The 20,587-nt window shown below is 40.9% G+C and overlaps 1 protein-coding gene across 2 annotated transcripts in view; it reads left to right on the top strand.

The window, feature by feature from the left end:
• Positions 1-20,587, top strand: part of GNE (glucosamine (UDP-N-acetyl)-2-epimerase/N-acetylmannosamine kinase) — a 138,154-nt gene that overhangs the window by 60,100 nt on the left and 57,467 nt on the right. For both annotated transcript variants that reach the window (XM_053702735.1, XM_053702736.1), the window contains exons 3-5: positions 13,760-14,211; positions 14,418-14,570; positions 14,656-14,868. In XM_053702735.1, coding sequence (XP_053558710.1) covers positions 13,760-14,211; positions 14,418-14,570; positions 14,656-14,868 — 818 coding nt within the window. The remainder of the gene's footprint in view (positions 1-13,759; positions 14,212-14,417; positions 14,571-14,655; positions 14,869-20,587) is intronic.

The following is a 20,587-nucleotide window of genomic DNA, read 5'->3' as shown; positions in this document are numbered from 1 at the left end:
TCCTAAATACAATCTCAGTCTCTTTATGACCTGTTTCTGGTATTATACTATTAATTAGGGGGATCTCTAGGTGCAGCCTCTGATACACCCCATCACGTTACCGCTAAGTGTGGGCTAGATTATCTTGAGCCTGTCCTGATAATGTGTGCCCGGACTCTTTGCTTGTTAACTGTCAGCCCATGTAACTGCTATTACCCTGTGGCCTGTACGCCGCTTATCAGACAGTCTGAGGGATCTTGAGGGAAGGGAGCTAAGTGTGACAGTCACTTACTCGCTCCTTGTAGGCAGATGACTCCTTCTGTGCTGTAATTGCTTTGATGCGCTGCCTGTCAGTGGGCGCGCCGGGTCGTGCTGCACCGCAGAAGCTACACATGTGCAATGTGCAGAGGGAAGATGGCGGTCGTGGCTGGTCTTTTGCACTCACTGTATTGCGCCGTGATTAGAAGTTTAGGAGGTAAGAGAGTGATTCCCTGTTGCACCGAGTGTTCATGGTGCTAACCGTTCTCTTTACAGTCCTCTGAGTTGAAATTGAAGCGGGTGGTGGCTCATCTCCCCTGACTGAATAGCGGAGCTTCAGAGAAAAGCCTCCATCATGGCTGTAGGCAAACTCCGCCCCCCGTGCCTGATTTATTTAAGGTAAGCCTGATTACAGTGATTTAATAACGACTGGTATCATGCTTGCTGTAAAGGGTAATATTTTTATTATTTACTCACATTACTGAATAGATATAACGTTTGCTTGAGGTGTATAAACGTTTATTTCATATTGGTGATAAAACTTTATTCTGGGGCCCAGTTTTTCCACATGGCTGACTAGATTTTGCCTAGGGATAGTTTTTTAAGGCCCTCTCACTGTGAGTACAGGTTGGGAGGGGCCTATTTTCCATTAGTTTTTGCAGCTTGAGACATCCAGCTTCCCTGAAGGAGTCCCCTGAACATTTAGGACCTATCTAAAGGGTTTTCTCTTACAAGGTGTATCCAGTCCACGGATTCATCCTTACTTGTGGGATATTCTCCTTCCCTACAGGAAGTGGCTAAGAGAGCACACAGCAGAGCTTTCCATATAGCTCCACCCCCCCAGTCATTCTCTTTGCCGCGTTAACGCACTAGGTTCTCTCTCAGGGAGGGTAAAGTGAATGTTGTGTTAGACTTGTAGTTTTATATCTTCAATCAAGAGTTTGTTATTTTTAAATGGTACCGGTTTGTACTATTTACTCTCTAGCAGAAAAGTGATGAAGATTTCTGCTGAGAGGAAAATTATTTTAGCATGTTGTAACTAAAATCCACTGCTGTTCCCACACAGGACTGAGGAGTACCAGAAAACTTCAGTTGAGGGGAACAGTTTGCAGGCTTGACTGCAGTGAGGTATGTTCAGTCATTTATTTCTAGACCAGACTGAGATAATGCTAGAAGACTGACAAGATCCCCATGTGGGAAGGGTAAGCTATGTTCTGAGACTTAGTATAGAATTGAATGCTTACATGACAGGGCTAAATAGGCTGGTTGACACTAATGCAGGGCAATCGATTATTTATTAAAAAATACTCATTATAGACACCTTTTTAGGCACTTTGGAGTGTTTTACTGGGGTTATTATCCACATGGCATAAATTTAGTCATTTAGAAGTGATTTTTGTAGGCCTCACAACTCTGGAGTGGGAGAGGCTTATTTCGCGCCTCAGATGCGCACTTAGAATTGAAGAGACTGTTTCATGCTGCTTCACATGGAGGGTCCAGCTGCTGATTGAGGGCCTAGAAGAAGCTTTATTTCCCCAAAACTGATCCCTAAGGGCAGGTAGGGCCACAGTAGTAAGCTGTGGCAAGGTGCTGTAGTTTGTTAACCGGTTGTTGGCTTTAGGCTGCTCCGGTTTGGGCATTAAGGGGTTAATCGTTCTGAAACTTGCTGTGCAATCTTATTAAAGCCTTAGGTACATACTGTGAAAATTTCTTATGAGCCTCCTTATCTGATTTTTCCATCAAGATAAAGCCGTTTTGCAAACTTAATTCAAATTTCTTCCTAAAGTTGTGAATTCTATCAACATTAGTAGGGAAATTGTTCCTTCTTTGTGTCTTAATCCTAAAAATTCTCTGGAAAGATCTTTTACATTCTTTGGATTTCAGAAAGACTTCTAGTCTGCTGTTTTTTCTGGTTCCAGGAAAGGTCAGAAAGCCTTTGCCATTTCTTTGGCATCTTGGTTAAAGCTTTTTGATTCACAAAGCTTATTTGGAGACGGGGCAGTCTCCGCCTCAATTACAGCTCATTCTACTAGATCAGTCGTTTCTTGGGCCTTTAAGAATTAAGCTTCGGATTTGCAAACTTGCTTTCTTTGCATACATTTACTAAATTTTACAATTTTGATGTATTTGCTTCTTTTGAAGCAGTATTTGGTAGAAAAGTTCTTCCGATTCTACTGCTTATGATTTAAGTTTTTTTTGAAGTTTATAAGAAAAACTTAATTGTTTGGATTTAATTTCTCAGCGGAAATAGCTGTTGTGTGTTTTTTGTTTTTTTAAATTTTCTTTATTGAGATCAATAATACAATACAGCCATTTTATATTCAATACAAAAACAGTAAACATGACATGTGTCTAAATAGCATACAGGACAAAAAATGCACAAGTATACAGAAATTGGTATGTATGTAATAATAATAAGTTCCAACTGATTCTTCCACAATCTCAACTACATAGAAACAAAACAATATATCAAAATATTAGTCATCAGCGTGCCTATTTATCCAATACTTTATAGTGGTCCCTTGTGTCAAGTCCAACCTATCTACATATGGACAATGAGAGGAAAAGGGAAAGTCATCAAGGAGTCATATAAAAGAGGGGGGTGGGAAAGAGTTTGGGAGGGAAAAAAAAGGAAAAACTCCAGCCCATCACAATCTCTCCACTAGACTCGGTTCAGTTCTATAAGATTTGGAACCATTCCGACCATATCATCCAATAGTCTTCCATACGTTCCAGGGAGTTGTAGACAAATATTTCAGTTTTAGTCAAATAGTGTATCACTTCACAAATTTCAGAAATTGAAGGTCTCCAACAAGCTGTGGCGAGGAACCTTTGAACATTCTGAATAACCTTGTTGGAACTCTGTACCATCTTAATAAAAGCTTTATGTACCCTTCAAAAATTGTCACACAATGAATTGTTTTCTTTGTTAGGATCACTGCCGTACTGAGGTCCGGGTCTTTTATCCCCACCTCCAGCTCTCTGCACCTCATTTTGATTTGTCCCGGAAGGCCCAGAGAGTGATCTTTCAGTAGGGCTTTATAATGAAATGTGAGGGATTTGTAAGTCCCTAACCCACTCATCCATCTCTCCTCCCACTGTGTGGTCTGAGACCTTGTTTATTGAATTTCCATGAACTCAGTAGACTAAGTATTCTGTAACATTCAAAATTAAACCACAGAGGAGGGCCATGTACCAAATGAAGGACCTGAGGGACCGTCAATAAATTGTTAAGATATAGTTGCTTGATCATAGTAATCTGATTATCGGTCCAAAATTCCATGTGAATATTGGGAAGATCCCACATCAAACCTCTTAAATGGTGAATGGAGGAAGGATGCGGAGCAATTTCCGAATGATGTCTAAGCCCGTGCCACATTTGAATATTCTGCTAAACTATCGGGTTATCTATTTTGTCAGCTAGAGGTTTATAGCTTGGGACCCACAGGGTGTCTGGAAGGTCCAAACCCTCAGGCAAGTATAATTCTTCTAGTCTGTACCAACCTGGTCTCTCTGTGTCTGGGCCCCAGGCCGTAATCTGTGACAATCTCGTTGCCTCATAATATAAGAATATATTAGGGAAGGAAATTCCACCTCTCGAAAATTCTCTCTGCAGAATTTTATGGCTAATACGTGGAGCTTTATGCATCCAGACGTATCTGGAAAGATTTGATGAATCTGTTTCAATATAGCATGTGGGACATTTTAAAGGAATGCATCGGAACAAGTAAAGGGCCTTAGGGAGTAGGGACATCTTTGATTTCAGTTCTGTGATTAGGGCATCAAAATTTAGTTTTAACAATTTATCCAGATCAGCGCTCAATTGTATACCCAAGTGCGTTATAAAGTCTCTGGACCACTGGAAGTCATAATTCTCTTGCGTATCCGCCAGCTGCTCCTGGGAAAAATGTATGTTATACGCCTCTGTTTTGGTCATATTTATTTTATAGTGGCTGAGTACCAAAATATTCTAACAAGGTAAAAACTGCTGGCACTGAGGAGGTGGGATTCGTAAGAAGAAGAGTAACATCATCCGCGCATAGGACAATCTTTTCCTGTTTAGATCCCATGAGCAGTCCCATTATGTCTGGTGAATCTCGTATTGCTTTTAGCAAGCGCCTCCATAGCAAGAGCAAATATCAAAGGGGACAACGGGCACCCCTGTCTGGTGCCGATGGAAATGGTCGAAGAACAGAAGCCTAACCCTCTCACCTTAGCACTAGGGTTCGAGTATAAGACCTTGATCATGTTGATCATGAAATCCAAAAGCCTTCAACACCTCCCAGAGATAATCCCATCTGATAGCTGTTGTTATTTTATCCCTCCCTCTCTAGTGACTCTTCTGTGGACTTCCACATCTTGGGTATTTTATCCCATACATCACTAGCTCATGGACTCTTGCCACTTACATGAAAGAAAACATATTTTATGTAAGAACTTACCTGATAAATTAATTTCTTCTTTCATAGTGGCAAGAGTCCATGAGACCCACCCTTTTTTGTATAAAAGCACTATTTTTTCCAGTTCCTCTTTTTGTATGCTTTTTTTACTCCTTTTTACACCTCACTACTTGGCTATTCGTTAAACTGAGGAATGAGTGTGGTGGGAGGTGTATTTATAGGCATTTTGAGGTTTGGGAAACTTTGCCCCCTCCTAGTAGGATTGTATATCCCATACGTCACTAGCTCATGGATTCTTGCAACTATGAAAGAAATGAATTTTTCAGGTTTTCACAAGAACAAGTCTGTTCTGCATACCCAAAATGAGTTTTTAAAGCTGTTGTTGTTTGGGGTTTTTTGCTTCCTCCTAGTGGTGGGAATTCATTTCCACACGTTAAGGCTCATAGACTCTCACCACCAAGACGGAAAGGAATTTATCAGTGAAGCATAAATTTGTTTTTGTTAAGTGACATCACTATTATTATTTTTTTTCCATATAGAATTATAAAGTTCAGAACTTTCCATTGCAGTGTTCTACACAGGGCCTGTGTAATGGGCCCACCACCCAGCTGAAATGTGTTAACTTAGGTAGTTTTAATTTGTGCTTTGGGTAGCTTAAGCAACATTTATAAATAAACCCAAGGCAGAACATGCTGTGATTTGCAGTGCAATTGCAGAAAGAAAGCTGTGCCAGTTAAAATAAAATTTGTACCTGCACTTATCATTTCTACCTGTAGGTGTCACTGTTCCATTAAAACTCAATGTAAATATTTACTGCAGCTCCTCTTTCTTCACTATCCTCCCCCTTCCTGAACTCCGGTGGGGTGCAGAGTAACATCACAAAGGGGAAGCGGAGAAGGTGAGCTGGGGTTCAGCATTTGTGATGGCAGCTTGGTAAACTTTTGTTTTCTCCCTTGCTCCCTCTCAAGCACTGGTTTTAAGTATGGATTCACATTTCAATGCAGAGTAAAATACTTGGATCACTTCTGTGTTTATTTGAAAATATAGAGACTCTATTTATTTGTATAGTGCTTAGGTTGCATCCTATCGCTGGCATTTTCCACTTTCCAGGTCAGATTTTCTAGATTACCTGGGGGGGGGGGGTGACCTTTGTGCCTTATTCATTTTACTCATACATTCCTCATCATCATTTCTTTTTTGTGCTTCATTTTCTCTGTCCCTCCTGTTCATTGCCCCCTATTTTAGTCTCTACTACATAAACAGAGTTTTAAGTCTCACTGATGTTGGTCCCTGGATCTGAAGCTGAATTGCACTGCAAAAATAGTATTTACATTTTTTTCCAGTGTTCAGGTAATCTTCATTACAACTATCTAAAATATTGCTAACATTCCAGATCTGATTTTAAAAAGGGGAGTTTACCATCACTTTAATTAAAGCACCTTTTCTTTTTTAAGACACGATGAGTCCACGGATCATCTTAATTACTAATGGGATATTCACCTCCTGGTCAGCAGGAGGAGGCAAAGAGCACCACAGCAGAGCTGTTAAATAGCTCCTCGCTTCCCTCCCATTCCAGTCATTCTCTTTGCCTACGTTAGTGATAGGAAGAGGTAAAGTGAGGTGTTAGATTAGATTCTTCAATCAAGAGTTTATTATTTTTAAAGTAGTGCCAGAGTGTGCTGCTTTGTTCTAGGGTGTAGCTGTAGTCCATATCAGTCTCTACAGTAGAGCTTTGGTGGCTTTAGAGCAATGGGAACTTGCCAGGACCGTCTTTAACACAGGGCAAAAGGGGCAGCTGCCCAGGGCCCAGCCTCTGTTGAGGGGCCCAAGAGTCCTAAAAAAAAAAAAATTTTTTTTTTTATATGGTTCATACCAGACTGCTGATGTGACATGGGGAACACACACATTCATTCCTAATACTGTCAAGTACTCTGCTTATATATATATATATATATATATATATATATATATATAATTTTTTTTTAAAACTGTGCAAGACCGTGCCGGTGTCATGTGACATGCTAAGCTATTGCCATGTGCTGTTTTAGATGTGCACTGAATGCAAAGCCCTAACTTCTACATCCAGCCATTTCCACTGCATCAGAAAAGGTCCTACTGGGGTTACCACTGTTACCGGTAACTGCTCTGGTTGTTTGGATTGTTTCTGGGTAGGGCTGACTGTAGGAAACAAACATCAAGCGGCAGGCACGTGAGGATTTGAGCATCTGAGCATCTCTCTTCAGTCTTGAGGCTGTGTGACTCATCTCACACTGTATCCATGCAGCCTTGGACAGACAGCATCCAGTCTACTAGTCCCCTTAGCCCTGCTCTTTCTGCTGTGGCCCTAAGATCAACTAACTGAAGTTTGTTAGGGGAACAGTGCTTTGTAGAAAGGCGTCAGTGGGAAGAATAAGTGAGTGCACACACGCCCCTCCCCATGCAGCATTGTCTAGTGCAGGGTGAGAGGGAATTTGTCCTAGCAAAGAAGCGACATGTGCTGCTGTGGCTGACGTATAGTGTCATGCTGATACTTCACACATTAATGTAAGGTTTATTTTTATAGTTTTTTTCTCTCTGTCTCAGATTTTACAGCTTCCCATAGTAGTTCTGCTGTTCCAGTCAGTAAACTTATATTTGTCTGCACCTCCATGCTTCCTCCTCAGTCTTTACCTTGCTTTGCTCCTGTTGGCTGCCCTAAATCTCTTTAACCAGCAAACCTCACACCAGAATCACATTCAAAAGAATATTAAATGAATCCACAGTGGAGGAATTTATTTACTTATTAGTACTGCTTAGGTCCAGTTTCACATATTGCTAATAATAATAATAATAAAAAAATGTTTTGATTTAGTTGTTTTTTGGGATGTTGGGGTGGAGAGCGAAATTGCATGGGGTGGGAGGGGGGCCCAAGAACATTTTTGACCAGGGTCCAGTCAATATTAAAGACGGCCCTGGAACTTGCGGGACATAATTCTCACTGCGCCTCCCATATATCTGCTGCCCTATATGCCTTAGTCTGAGGTAACGGATTACTCAGCATGCCTTTTTTCTCAACCGGTCCATGTGAGGGATAGGACCTCTCAAACCTGGATACTGCCTTGCTGTCAGGCAGCACATGAGGTAAGTGCTAACTTTAATTCTGGGGAGGCAAGGGTTAATCTCAGAAAAAGGCTGCCACTTTATTTTTTGGGACAGACCTCATAATTATTTGGTTCATTGACTCTCCTAAGGGCATAGGGGACAGTTTGACAGCTCAGATGCAGGCTTTGGGGTAAGTGCTAACTTTAATTGTGGTGAGACAAACGTTAATCTCAGAAAAAGTTGAGCGCTTTATTATATAGGACAGACCTCATGAGATTTTGTACATAGACTCTCCCAAGGGCATAGGGGGCAGTTCAGATGCAGGCACTGGGGCAGGTTTTTATTCTGGCGGTGGTTCTACATCTCCCTTCGGTTTCATAGCTCGTATAACCGACCGGGAGATTCCTTAGCGACATGCCCACGATGGGAGGTCTTCCATGACGCAGCTAGTATTTGCATGCCCTATTCTCCGCTCTCTCCTCCTGTTAAGGGAGGAGCTATTGCACATACTACGCACAGTGGCTTGTTTGTTTGTGGAGACCGACATTGTTAATGGTCTTCTACGGGGCCTGACTGCGCATTACTAATTCAACTGCCTGTGCTCTCCGGAGCACTTTTACATCGGAGCTGTGTTAATTTTTTGGCTCCTGATTAGAGGAGGCAGGCACCTCAGCAAGTTGTTGCTGAGGTCTACAGTTGTTTGCATAACATTTTTGGTTGGTTAAACGTCTCTATTCTATGTGACTTCAATACAAAATAAAAAGTTACGTTTTATTATTTAAAGGGACAGTAATGTTTTTACACATTTATATTTCCTAAAATAAAATATTTTCTGTGTCAAATAGTTTTTATGGGTATTACTATGGTAGGTGTCACATACTCCTTATGTTTTAATGTCATTGTGGAATCGCCAATCACTTTTCTGTTCCTCTTGTATTGAGAGAACTTTAAGCTGCAGGGATTTACTCTTTTCTTGAGCCAGTATTTTCTAAACAGGATCCTGTTCAGGATTTCAATGTTCAATATATGCCGCAGCTTTCTCCTCATGCATCCCATATTTTACAGCCCTCACATTCAGTGCCCTACGCTTCCTCTCTAGTTCCTGCTGGAGTTACTTTGAAAGACATCGCTTTTCTCATGTCTTTCGGCAATTTCAGATGCATTGTCTGCTTTCCCAATGTTGCAGGGGAAGCGTAAGAGGAAGTTCAGACATTTAGTACAAGGTTTCTGACGCAATAATTGCTATTTCTGATGTCCCCTCACAAAAGCCTGAGGAGGAGGATAACGAAGTAGCATCCGAAGGTAAAATTTCAGATTCTGACAGTGTAATGCCTCTTATTGATACTGAAGTTTTACCCTTCAGGTTTTAGCTAGTTCACCTCTTACTATTACTTAAAGGGACACTGAACCCAAAATTTTTCTTTCCTGATTCAGATAGAGCATGCAATTTTAAGCAACTTTCTAATTTACTCCTATTATCAAATTTTCTTCATTCTCTTGGTATGTTTGTTTGAAAAGCAAGAATGTAAGTTTAGATGCCGGCCCATTTTTGGTGACCAACCTGGGTTGTCCTTGCTGATTGGACAGCACTCATAAAAAAGTGCTGTCCATGGTCTGAACCAAAAATCTGCTGGCTCCTTAGCTGAGATGCCTTCTTTCTCAAATAAAGATAGCAAGAGAACGAAGAAAAATTGATAATAGAAGTAAATTAGAAAGTTGCTTAAAATTGCATGCTCTATCTGAATCATGAAAGAAAAAATTTGGGTTCAGTGTCCCTTTAAGGAGGTTTTAGCTACTTTAGACGACAGCAATTCTACAGTCGTTAATCAAAAAAAATAAAAAATCCAGTAAGCTGAACAAATATTTTGAGGTACCTTCCTCAATGGTTTTTTTTCCGGTACCAGACCGAGCTTCTGAGATCATTGCTAAGGAGTGGGAGAGACTGGGTATACCTTTTTTCCATCTCCTATATTTAAAAAGATGTTTCCCATAGCCGTCTCTATTAAGGAGGCTTGGCAACCTGTCCCCAAGGTAGGAGTTTCTATCTTAGCTAAGAGACCTACTATTCCTATAGAGGATAGTTGTATTTTCAAAGATCATATGGACAAAAAATCAGAGAGGTTACTCAAATGTGTGTACTCCAGAGCTTACAAGGGCAGCCAGCTGTGTGCATTGCTACCGTCATGAGTGTGGCGGCAGATTGGTTTGATGCGTTATCTGATGCTATCAGGACAAACTTTCCTGGTTGAAATCCAGGATAGGATAAGGGTTCTTAAATTGGCTAAAAGTTCTCAAACTGAGAGCAAAGATTTCTAGCTTGCAGAGCCTTATGGTTAAAGCCTTGGTCTGCGGATGTATCCTCCAAGTCTAAGCTGTTAGCGATTCCTTACAAGGGAAAGACCTTGTTTGGACCTGGCTTGATGGAAATAATCTCTGATATTACGGGAGGTAAGGGTCATCTTGTCCCTTAGGATAAGAAAAATAAACAAAAGAGGCGACAGAGTAATTTTCGTTCCTTTTGAAATTTCAATTCTTCCGCTTCAGCTTTCAAGCAGAACAGTCTAAAACTTCCTGGAGACCCAGTCAGCCTTGAAACAAGGGAAGGCAATCCAAGAAGCCGGCTGTTGATTCAAAAACAGCATGCAGGGCTTGCCCCCGATCCAGGACCAGATCTTGTAGGGGGCAAACTTACCTTCCTTGCTTGGGTTTGAGATGTTCAGGATCCATGGGCAGTAGAAATAGTGTCCCAGGGATACAACTAGACTTCAAGAGTTTTCCTCCCAGAGGCAGGTTCCCACTTTCAAGATTATCTGTTGACCAGACAAAAGGAGAGACGTTCTTACATTGTGTAGGAATCCTCTCCGACTGGGAGTGAGAGTTCCTGTTCAGACTAAGGAACAGGGTCAGGTATTTTATTCCAATCTGTTTGCGATTCCCAAATAAGAAGGAACCTTCAGACCATTTTTTAAATCTCAAGAGTCTAAACAAATTTCTTAGTGTACCGTCCTTCAAGATGGAAACTATTCGTTTCATTCTTCCCTTGATCCAGAGGGTCAATTTATGACCACAGTGGATTTATAGGACGCGTACCTTCACGTGCCATTCACATGAATCATTTCAAGTTTCTAAGGTTTGCCTTTCTGGACAAACACTTCCAGTTCGTGGCTCTTTCTTTCGGTCTTGCCACAGCCTGTAGATTTTTCACAAGGTTCTGGGATTGCTGTTGGCGGTGCTTTGGTTACAGGGCATTGCAGGCGCCCTATCTGGACGACATCCTAGTCCAGGCACCATCCTTACAGCAAGCAAGATTTCTCTCGGAAATTTGGAAAAGAGTTCTTTAGTCTCAAGCACAAGGGTAACTTTCTGGGGAACCATACTAGATTCCATATCTACGAAGATTTTTCTGGCAGAATTCAGGAAATCAGATTGTCGATACTTGTCTAGTTCTTCAGTCCACTCCTTGGCCTTCAGTGGCTCAGTGCATGAAGGTAATCGGACTGATGGGACGGCAATGGACATCATCCCGTTTGCTCGGTTCCACCGCAGACCTCTGCGGTTAAGCATGCTCAGGCAATGGAACGGAGATTATACAGCTTTGTCTCCTCGAACACTACTGGAGCAGGAGACAAGAGATTCTCTTCAATGATGGTTGTCTCTGGATCATCTCTCCCTGGCAACCTGCTTTCACAGACCGTCTTGGGTGATTGTGACCACAGACGCCAGCCTTTCAGGGGGTTTGGACTCAACCAGGGCCTGTTCTTCCTATACACATTCTGGAGCTGAGAGCGATCTACAATGCTCTTCTGGTCTGGCCTCAGTTAGCCTCGGTCCAGTTTATCAGATTCCAGTCAAAGATGACAGAGGTATCCAAAATAATTCAGTGAGCGGAGGCCCATTCTTGCTGCCTGTCGGCGATCCACATCCCAGGGGTGGAAGAGCAGGAGAGGGCATCGGTGATCCTCATAGCATCGGCTTAGCCTCGCAGGATTTGGTATGCAGATCTGGTGGGCATGTCATTTCTGCCACCTTGGAGACTTCAGTTGAGAAAGGACCTTTTTTTCTTTTTTTTCGACTAGTTCCTTAAAGGGGCAAATTTTGACCTTATTCATTTTGTTTCTCAAACGTCTGGCGGATGTTCCAGATGTACAAGTATTCTGTCAGGCCTAGGTCAGGATCATGCCTGTGTTCAAACCAGTTACTCCAGGGAGTCTTAATTTAGTTCTCAAAGTTCTTCGAGGGGCTCTGTTTGAGCCTATGCATTCCTTAGATATTAAATTGTTATCTTGGAAAGTGTTATTTCTTGTTGCTATTTCTTATGCTCAGAGAGTGTCAGAGCTCTCGGCATTTCAGTATGAGTCTCCTTATCTTATTTTTCACTCGAATAAGGTATTTTTACGTACTAAATAAGGATTTCTTCCTAAGGTTGTTTCTGATCGGAACATTAATCAGGAGATTGTTGTTCCTTCCTTGTGTCCTAATCCTCCTTCTCGGAAGGAAAGACTTCTGCACAATTTGGACGTGGTCCGTGCTTTAAAGTTTTACTTGCAGGCGACTGAGGACTTTCTTCAGTCTTCTTCCTTCTTTGTGTTTTTTTCAGGAAAACGCAAGGGGCAGAAAGCTCCGACTTCTCTTTCCTTTTGGCTGAAGAGTATCATACGTTTTAAATATGAGACTGCTGGACAGCAGCTTCCCGAGAACGTTACGGCTCATTCCACAAGGGCTTTTGCTTCCTCATGGGCGTTCAAGGATGAAGCTTCTGTGGAACGGATTTGCGAGGTTGCAACTTGGTCCTCTCTTGAAACTTTTTCGAAATTCTGCAAATTTGTCTCTCTTGCCTCGGCTGAGGCCGCTTTTGGGAGACAGGTTCTTCAAGCAGTGGTGCCTTCTGTTTAGGTTCCCTGTCTTGTCCCTCCCGTATCATCTGTGTACTCTAGCTTGAGTATTGAATCCCATTAGTAATTAAGATGATCCGTGGACTCATTGTGTCTTAAAAAAGAAAAGAAAATGTATGCTTACCTGATAAATGTATTTCTTTTTTGACACGATGAGTCCACAGCCCGCCCTGTTCTTTTAGACAGGTTGAGGGTTATTGTAAACTTCAGACACCTCTGCACCTTAGCTTTTCCTTTCTCTTCCTAACTTCGGTCGAATGACTGGAGTGGGAGAGAAGGGAGGAGCTATTTAACAGCTCTGCTGTGGTGCTCTTTGCTTCCTCCTGCTGACCAGGAGGTGAATATCCCATTAGTAATTAAGATGATCCGTGGACTCATCGTGTCAAAAAAGAAATACATTTATCAGGTAAGCATAAATTTTTCTTTTTTATTGCGTTAATCCTTTTTTTTTCTCTCTAAATTGAATTCAATTTCAAAATCGCCTACAAAAAGTCACACAAAAAAAATCTCATTGCAGAAAGTGAAAAATGTTTTGCCTCCGGGATAAATAAGGGTAAATAGGTAAACAACTGTTGTAAAGGGAATAGTATCCTCCCTTTCTTGGGAGCTGTCCATATGAATTAGTGATTGTTAAAGTATTTAAAATTTAGGAGCCAGCTAGAATATTTTGTAGTGAAGAGCATGACGTGTGTGTGTGTGTGTGTGTGTGTGTATGTATATATGTATGTGTGTGTGTGTGTGTGTGTATATGTATATATATATATATATATATATATATATATATATATATATATATATATATATATATATATATGTATGTATATATATATATATATGTATGTATATATATATATATATATATATGTATATATATATATATATATATATGTATGTATATATATATATATATATATATATATATATATATATATATATATATATATATATATATATATAAATATATATATATATATATATATATATATATATATATATATATATATATATATATATATATATATATATGTGTAGCAACCATAAGTAAAATTCTAGGTGCATTGAATTAATGGGATATGTTAAAACTATGCTTTTTAAGAATTCTACATGCAGGCCATATTTGTATGTTATTTCTGTATTCTTCCTTTTCAGTAACACTTACCGTATGATTGAACAAGATGATTTTGATATTCAAGCAAGACTTCACACCATTGTCAGAGGAGAAGATGAAGCTGCCATGGTGGAGTCTGTAGGCCTTGCACTGGTGAAACTTCCCGATGTTTTAAACCGCTTGAAACCAGACATAATTGTTGTCCATGGAGATAGATTTGATGCTCTGGCCTTGGCTACAACCGCAGCCTTGATGAATATTCGAATTCTCCATATAGAAGGAGGTGAAGTCAGTGGCACCATAGATGATTCTATCAGACATGCTATTACTAAACTGGCTCACTATCATGTGTGCTGTACAAGGAGTGCAGAACAACACCTGATCTCTATGTGTGAGGATCATGACCGTATACTTTTAGCTGGATGCCCTTCCTATGACAAACTCCTCAATGTGAAAAACAAAGACTATATGGGAGTTATCCATACTTGGTTAGGTATGTACTTTAAAATTATGAGCATGAATTATATCTTTTTTTAATAGTCTAACATAGTCAAATAGTACAGTTTCTATAGTAAATATGTCATAAATTATGGAAATCTGTTAACATATTAAAGTTAAAACTGAATTTAGCAGCTAACTTCTGCAAATGATGTATGCTTTACTCATGCGTTACTTTTTTTTCTATATATATATTAATAGGTGATGATGCAAAGCCTGAAGAGTACATTGTTGCATTACAGCACCCTGTTACCACTGACATTAAACATTCAGTCAAGATGTATGAGTTTACCTTGGATGCTCTTATTTCCTTCAACAAGAAGACACTTATCCTTTTTCCAAACATTGATGCAGGTAAGTATATTGAGCTTATATGTAAAAAAAAAAAAAAAATCTTTCAAAATGTTATGTTAATGCATTAAAAATGTATTTTTCACAGGAAGCAAAGAAATGGTTCGAGTTATGAGGAAAAAGGGAGTAGAACACCACCCCAATTTTAGAGCTGTTAAACATGTCCCATTTGAACAGTTTATACAGTTAGTTGCTCATGCAGCATGTATGATTGGAAATAGTAGTTGTGGTGTCCGTGAAGCAGGAGCATTTGGTACACCAGTCATCAACTTAGGAACACGTCAAACTGGGAGAGAAACCGGTAAGATTCTTATTCTAGCATATCTTGACATATGAACATTTTCACATTACAAGATAATTTTTCAATTTTTAGGGACCAACAATAATATTTGAGAGACAGGCAGAGATTAGAGTCACTTAAAAATAGATAATGTAGTTGTATGTTGAATAATACAAATAAAAATAAGGAGCCTATATTAAAAGTCTTACAGCCATGGTTCTGTTGCTCCTGGATTTATGAAGCCTTGATTTCACATGAAAAATATCACATAGTAATAAAACATTTAGTTTTTGTGATAATTACATAAAACCCTTTATTTTCCTTAAACAGAGGTAATTGTTAAAAGTTTAAATAAATGGTGTTTTTTCATTGCAGACATAACATTACAATTTTTTTTTGTTTGTTTTAGCTATAAACGATCATTGTATCTAAACAACATAAGAGCATCATAACCTTTCTGATTTAGACAGAGCATGTAATAACTTTACAATTTACTTCTCATCAAATTTCTTTGTTCTTTTGATATTCTTTGATAAAGAGCATTCCTAGGTAGACAAAGGAGTGTGCATGTGTTTTACGCACTCTATGGCAGCAGCGTTTGTAACAATATATTATTACATTGTTGCAAACACTGCGGTCATCTAGTTCTCAAGACACATGCACACTCTTAAGCCTATATGGGTATGCTCTTCAACAGTTCAGAAGTGAATTGGAGTTATTCAAAACTGTATGCTCTCTCTGCATTATGTCCCTTTTCTTTTTAAAGATACAATGAGCTCCTCCCTTCCCTCCCACTCCAGTCATTCTCTTTGCCTGTGTTAGTTATAGGAAGAGGTAAAGTGAGGTGTGTGTTTAGATTCTTCAATCAAGAGTTTATTATTTTTAAAATGGTACCAGTGAGTGCTATTTTACTATAGGGTGTAGCCGTATTCCTTGTCAGCCCCTAGAGTAGAGCTACAGGTGGCTTTAAAGCAATGGGAACTGGTGGGACTTAACCCTCACTGCACCTCCCATACTAGTGCTGCCCTTCTGGTGATGATGGTCTTAGCAGATATTGACTAAGGCCCTTTCTGTGTCCACAGTACTACAGGAGGGAGAAGACCTCTTGATCCTGTGAGACGTGTCATGCTGTCGCTCCTCATAGAGGTAAGTGCAGTCTTTAATTTTCTGGGCCACTTGCTATCTCAGAAATGACTGTACTTTTATCTGTTTTGGAAAACATAGGCTCACTGAAAGAGCTTTCCTGGTTAAACAGAGTGTGGGGTTGTCATGTGGCCATGTAAACCGACACTGTAGTTTTATATTTTCACATGTACTGACAAGTCTGAACTTTATAATAGACTCTTACTGTGAGGGCTCCCTACAGGTCACTAACTGATGTGTACTGGGGATGTGTTACCGGAGACTCCGGTTCATGGCTGTGTGTTTTGTGGCACTATGACAAACTTTTAAGTTGCGACACAAACATGTCTGTGACGGCTTGCCTAACTATACAGGGTTACGGCGGTCTTACATGGATGGCTTAGGTGACGCCCACGAAGGGCGGGGCTTCCTTTGGCGCGCTGGGTCTTGGAAAATAGCCACGCAGCGTACATTTACTTCCGGAAAGTCCCGAGTGTCTGTAGGAGGGCGCCACGACCGCATGGTTGTGCACTAAGCAGGCGGTCTTGGGCGTTGTAGGAATGATCCGGACTTGTGCCTAAGACGGCGAGCGTACAAGAAGGGACAGTTATGTGGTCAATGCAGCCTCTGATACTGGCGATTGCGGAAGTACCCTCCCGGGGTTCTCAGTTGGAGGGTACGAAGGTCCTATACGAAGGTGAACTTTATGACTCAGGAAGTGCTTTGCCCTTTACTGATTCTGAAGTGGTTTCTTTCAGGTTGAAGCTTGAACACCTCCGCTTATTACTGAGGGAGGTGTTGTTTACTCTGGATGATTGTGACTTAATAGTGGTTCCTCCAGAAAAATTGAGTAAGTTGGACAGATACTTGGAAGTTCCTTCTTATTCAGATGTCTTTCCAGTTCCAAAAAGGACTTCAGAGATTATTGCAAAAGAGTGGGAGAGACCAGGCATTCCCTTCTCTCCTTCTCCCGTTTTTAAAAAGATGTATCCTGTAGCCGACGCTATTAGGGATTCTTGGCAGGCGGTCCCTAAAGTAGAGGGAGCTATTTCTACCCTGGCCAAATGAACTACTATTCCTATCGAGGATAGTTGTGCTTTCAAGGACTCTATGGATAAGAAGTTAGAGGGTCTCCTTTAGAAGATTTATGTTCATCAGGGATTTCTATTGCAACCAGCAGCTTGCATTGTTACAGTCACCAGTGCGGCTGCTTATTGGGTTGATGCTCTGTAAGAGTCTCTTAAGACTGAGACTCCTTTGGAAGAGATACAGGATGCTCTTAAGTTAGCTAACTTGTTTATTACGGATGCTTTTCTGCAGATTACTAAATTGGCGGCTAAGAGTTCGGGCTTTGCCATCTTTGCATGCAGGGCCTTATGGCTGAAGTCTTGGTCTGCGGATGTGTCATCCAAGTCTAAGCTTTTGGCTATTCCTTACAAGGGGAAGACCCTGTTCAGGCCTGACTTGAAGAAAATCCTTTCTGACATCACAGGAGGCAAGGGTCATCTCTTCCCTCAGGATAAAAAGTCCAAACAGAGAGGTCGTCAATAATAATTTTCGTTCCTTTCAAAATTTCAAGGGAGTTCCCCCTTTCCTCTTCCGCTAAACATGAAGGGAACTATTCACAAACCAAGTCCACTTGGAGATCCAACCAGTCTTGGAACAATGGTAAACCATCCAAGAAACCTGCTGCTTCCAAGTCAGCATGAAGGGTCGGCCCCCGATCCGGGACCAGATCTAGTGTCTCTTTCTCTTTCTTTTTCTCTTTCTTTCTTTCTCTCTTTCTCTCTCTTTCTTACTTTCTCTTTCTTTCTTTCTCTTTCTTTCTTTCTCTTTCTTTCTCTCTCTTTCTTTCTCTCTCTTTCTTTCTCTCTTTTGATAACAGCTGTTAAGGATCCCTGGACACTAGAAATTGTGTCTCAGGGATATCAGTTGGAGTTCAGAAATGCTTCCCCCAGAGGAAGGTTTCTTCTTTCTCGATTATCTGCAAACCATATAAAAAGAGACGCGTTCTTACGATGTGTAGGAGACCTCTCTTCCATGGGAGTAATATGTCCTGTTCCAATACAGGGACAGGGGTTTTATTCAAATCTCTTTGTAGTTCCCAAAAAAGAGGGAACGTTCCGACCTATTTTAGACCTCAAAAGTCTAAACAAGTTTCTCAGAGTTCCATCCTTCAAGATGGAAACTATTCGTACCATTCTTCTATTGATCCAGGAGGGTCAATTTGACTACCATGGTGGATCTAAAGGATGCATATCTTCATGTTCCTATCCACAGAGATCATCACAAGTTCCTGTGGTTTGCCTTTCTGGACACTACCCAAAATTTTTCTTTCGTGATTCAGATTGTGCATGACATTTTAAGCAACTTTCTAATTTACTCCTATTATCAAATTTTCTTCATTCTCTTGGTATCTTTATTTGAAATGCAAGAATGTAAGTTTAGATGCCGGCCCATTATTGGTGAACAACCTGGGTTGTCCTTGCTGATTGGTGGATAAATTCATCCACCAATAAAAAAAAGTGCTGTCCAGATTACTGAAACCAAAAAAAAGCTTAGATGCCTTCTTTTTCAAATAATGATAGCAAGAGAACGAAGAAAAATTGATAATAGGAGTAAATTAGAAAGTTGCTTAAAATTGCATGCTCTTTCTGAATTACAAAAGAGAAAATTTGGGTTCAGTGTCCCTTTTTAAAGATTCTGAATACATGTTGAGCCCTTCAGTCCAATCCTCGGCCGTCAGTGGCTCAGTGCATGGAGGTAATTGGATTGATGGTAGCGGCAATGGACATCATTCCGTTTGCCCGGTTTCATCTCAGGCCTCTGCAAATGAGCATGCTCAGACAGTGGAATGGAGATTATACAGATTTGTCTCATCGAATAAATCTAGATCAGGAGACAAGGGACTCTCTTCTATGGTGGTTGTTGCTGGATCATCTATCCCAGGGGACATGCTTCCGCAGACCCTCATGAGTGATAGTGACAACGGATGCCAGCCTGATAGGGAGTTCCAGACTGCTCCCCATCCTGAGGGCTCAGGCTGTATGGACTCGAGCAGAGTCTCTCCTTCCCATCAATATCCTAGCGTTGAGAGCAATATTCAATACGCTTCGGGCTTGGCCTCAGTTGGCTTCGGCCCAATTCATCAGATTCCAGTCGGACAACATTACGACTGTAGCTTACATCAATCATCAGGGAGGAACAAGGAGTTCCTTAGCGATGACAGAAGTAGCCAAGATAATACAGTGGGCGGAGTCTCACTCTTGTTATCTGTCGGCGATCCACATCCCAGAAGTGGAAAACTGGGAAGCAGATTTTCTGAGCAGACAGACATTTCATCCAGGAGAATTGGAACTCCATCCGGAGGTTTTTTCCAACCTGATTCTCAGATGGGGCAGGCCATAGTTGGATCTCATGGTGTCTTGTCAGAATCCCAAACTTCCGAGATACGGGTCCAGGGATGCCCAGGCCGAGCTGATGGATGCCTTGGCAGTGCCTTGGTCCTTCAGCCTAGCTTATGTATTCCCTCCGTTTGCTCTCCTTCCCCGGGTGATTGCTCGAATCAAACAGGAGAAGGGGGCGGTGATCCTCATAGCCCCTGCATGGCCTCGCAGGATTTGGTATGCCGATCTGGTGAACATGTCATCTCAGCCACCGTGGAAGCTCCCATTGAGGAAAGATCTTCTCATTTAGGGTCCCTTCCATCATCTGAATCTTGTTTCTCTACAGCTGACTGCTTGGATTTTCTGATTCGGTCATAGAAACTTTGATTGAGGCACGTAAGCTTGATACTAGGAAAATTTACCATAAGATATGGCGTAAATATCTTTATTGGTGTGAATCCTAGGGCTACTTATGGAGTAGGGTTAGGATTCCCAGGATTTTGTCCTTTCTCCAAGATGGATTGGAGAAGGGGTTGTCCACAAGCTCTTTAAAAGGACAGATTTCTGCTTTATCTATTTTGTTACACAAGCGTTTGGCAGATGTCCCAGATGTACAATCTTTTTGTCAGGCTCTGACTAGAATCAAGCCTGTATTTATTCCAATTGCTCCTCCTTGGAGTTTTGAATTTAGTACTTAATGTTCTTCAAGGGGTTCCGTTCGAACCTATGCATTCCATAGATATTAAGTTATTATCTTGGAATTTGTTTTATTTTTGGTTGCTATTTCTTCTGCTCAAAGAGTATCTGAGCTTTCGGCATTGCAATGTGGTTCTCTTTATCTTATTTTCCATTCAGATAAGGTGGTGTTACGAACCAAACCTGGTTTTCTCCAACATAGGTGTGTCCGGTCCACGGCGTCATCCTTACTTGTGGGATATTCTCTTCCCCAACAGGAAATGGCAAAGAGCCCAGCAAAGCTGGTCACATGATCCCTCCTAGGCTCCGCCTACCCCAGTCATTCTCTTTGCCGTTGTACAGGCAACATCTCCACGGAGATGGCTTAGAGTTTTTTAGTGTTTAACTGTAGTTTTTATTATTCAATCAAGAGTTTGTTATTTTAAAATAGTGCTGGTATGTACTATTTACTCTGAAACAGAAAAGAGATGAAGATTTCTGTTTGTAAGAGGAAAATGATTTTAGCAACCGTTACTAAAATCGATGGCTGTTCCACA

This window comes from Bombina bombina, chromosome 2, assembly GCF_027579735.1.
Source record: "Bombina bombina isolate aBomBom1 chromosome 2, aBomBom1.pri, whole genome shotgun sequence".
NCBI classification, from domain to species: Eukaryota; Metazoa; Chordata; class Amphibia; order Anura; family Bombinatoridae; genus Bombina; species Bombina bombina.
This window is presented reverse-complemented; position numbering and strand designations above follow the sequence as displayed.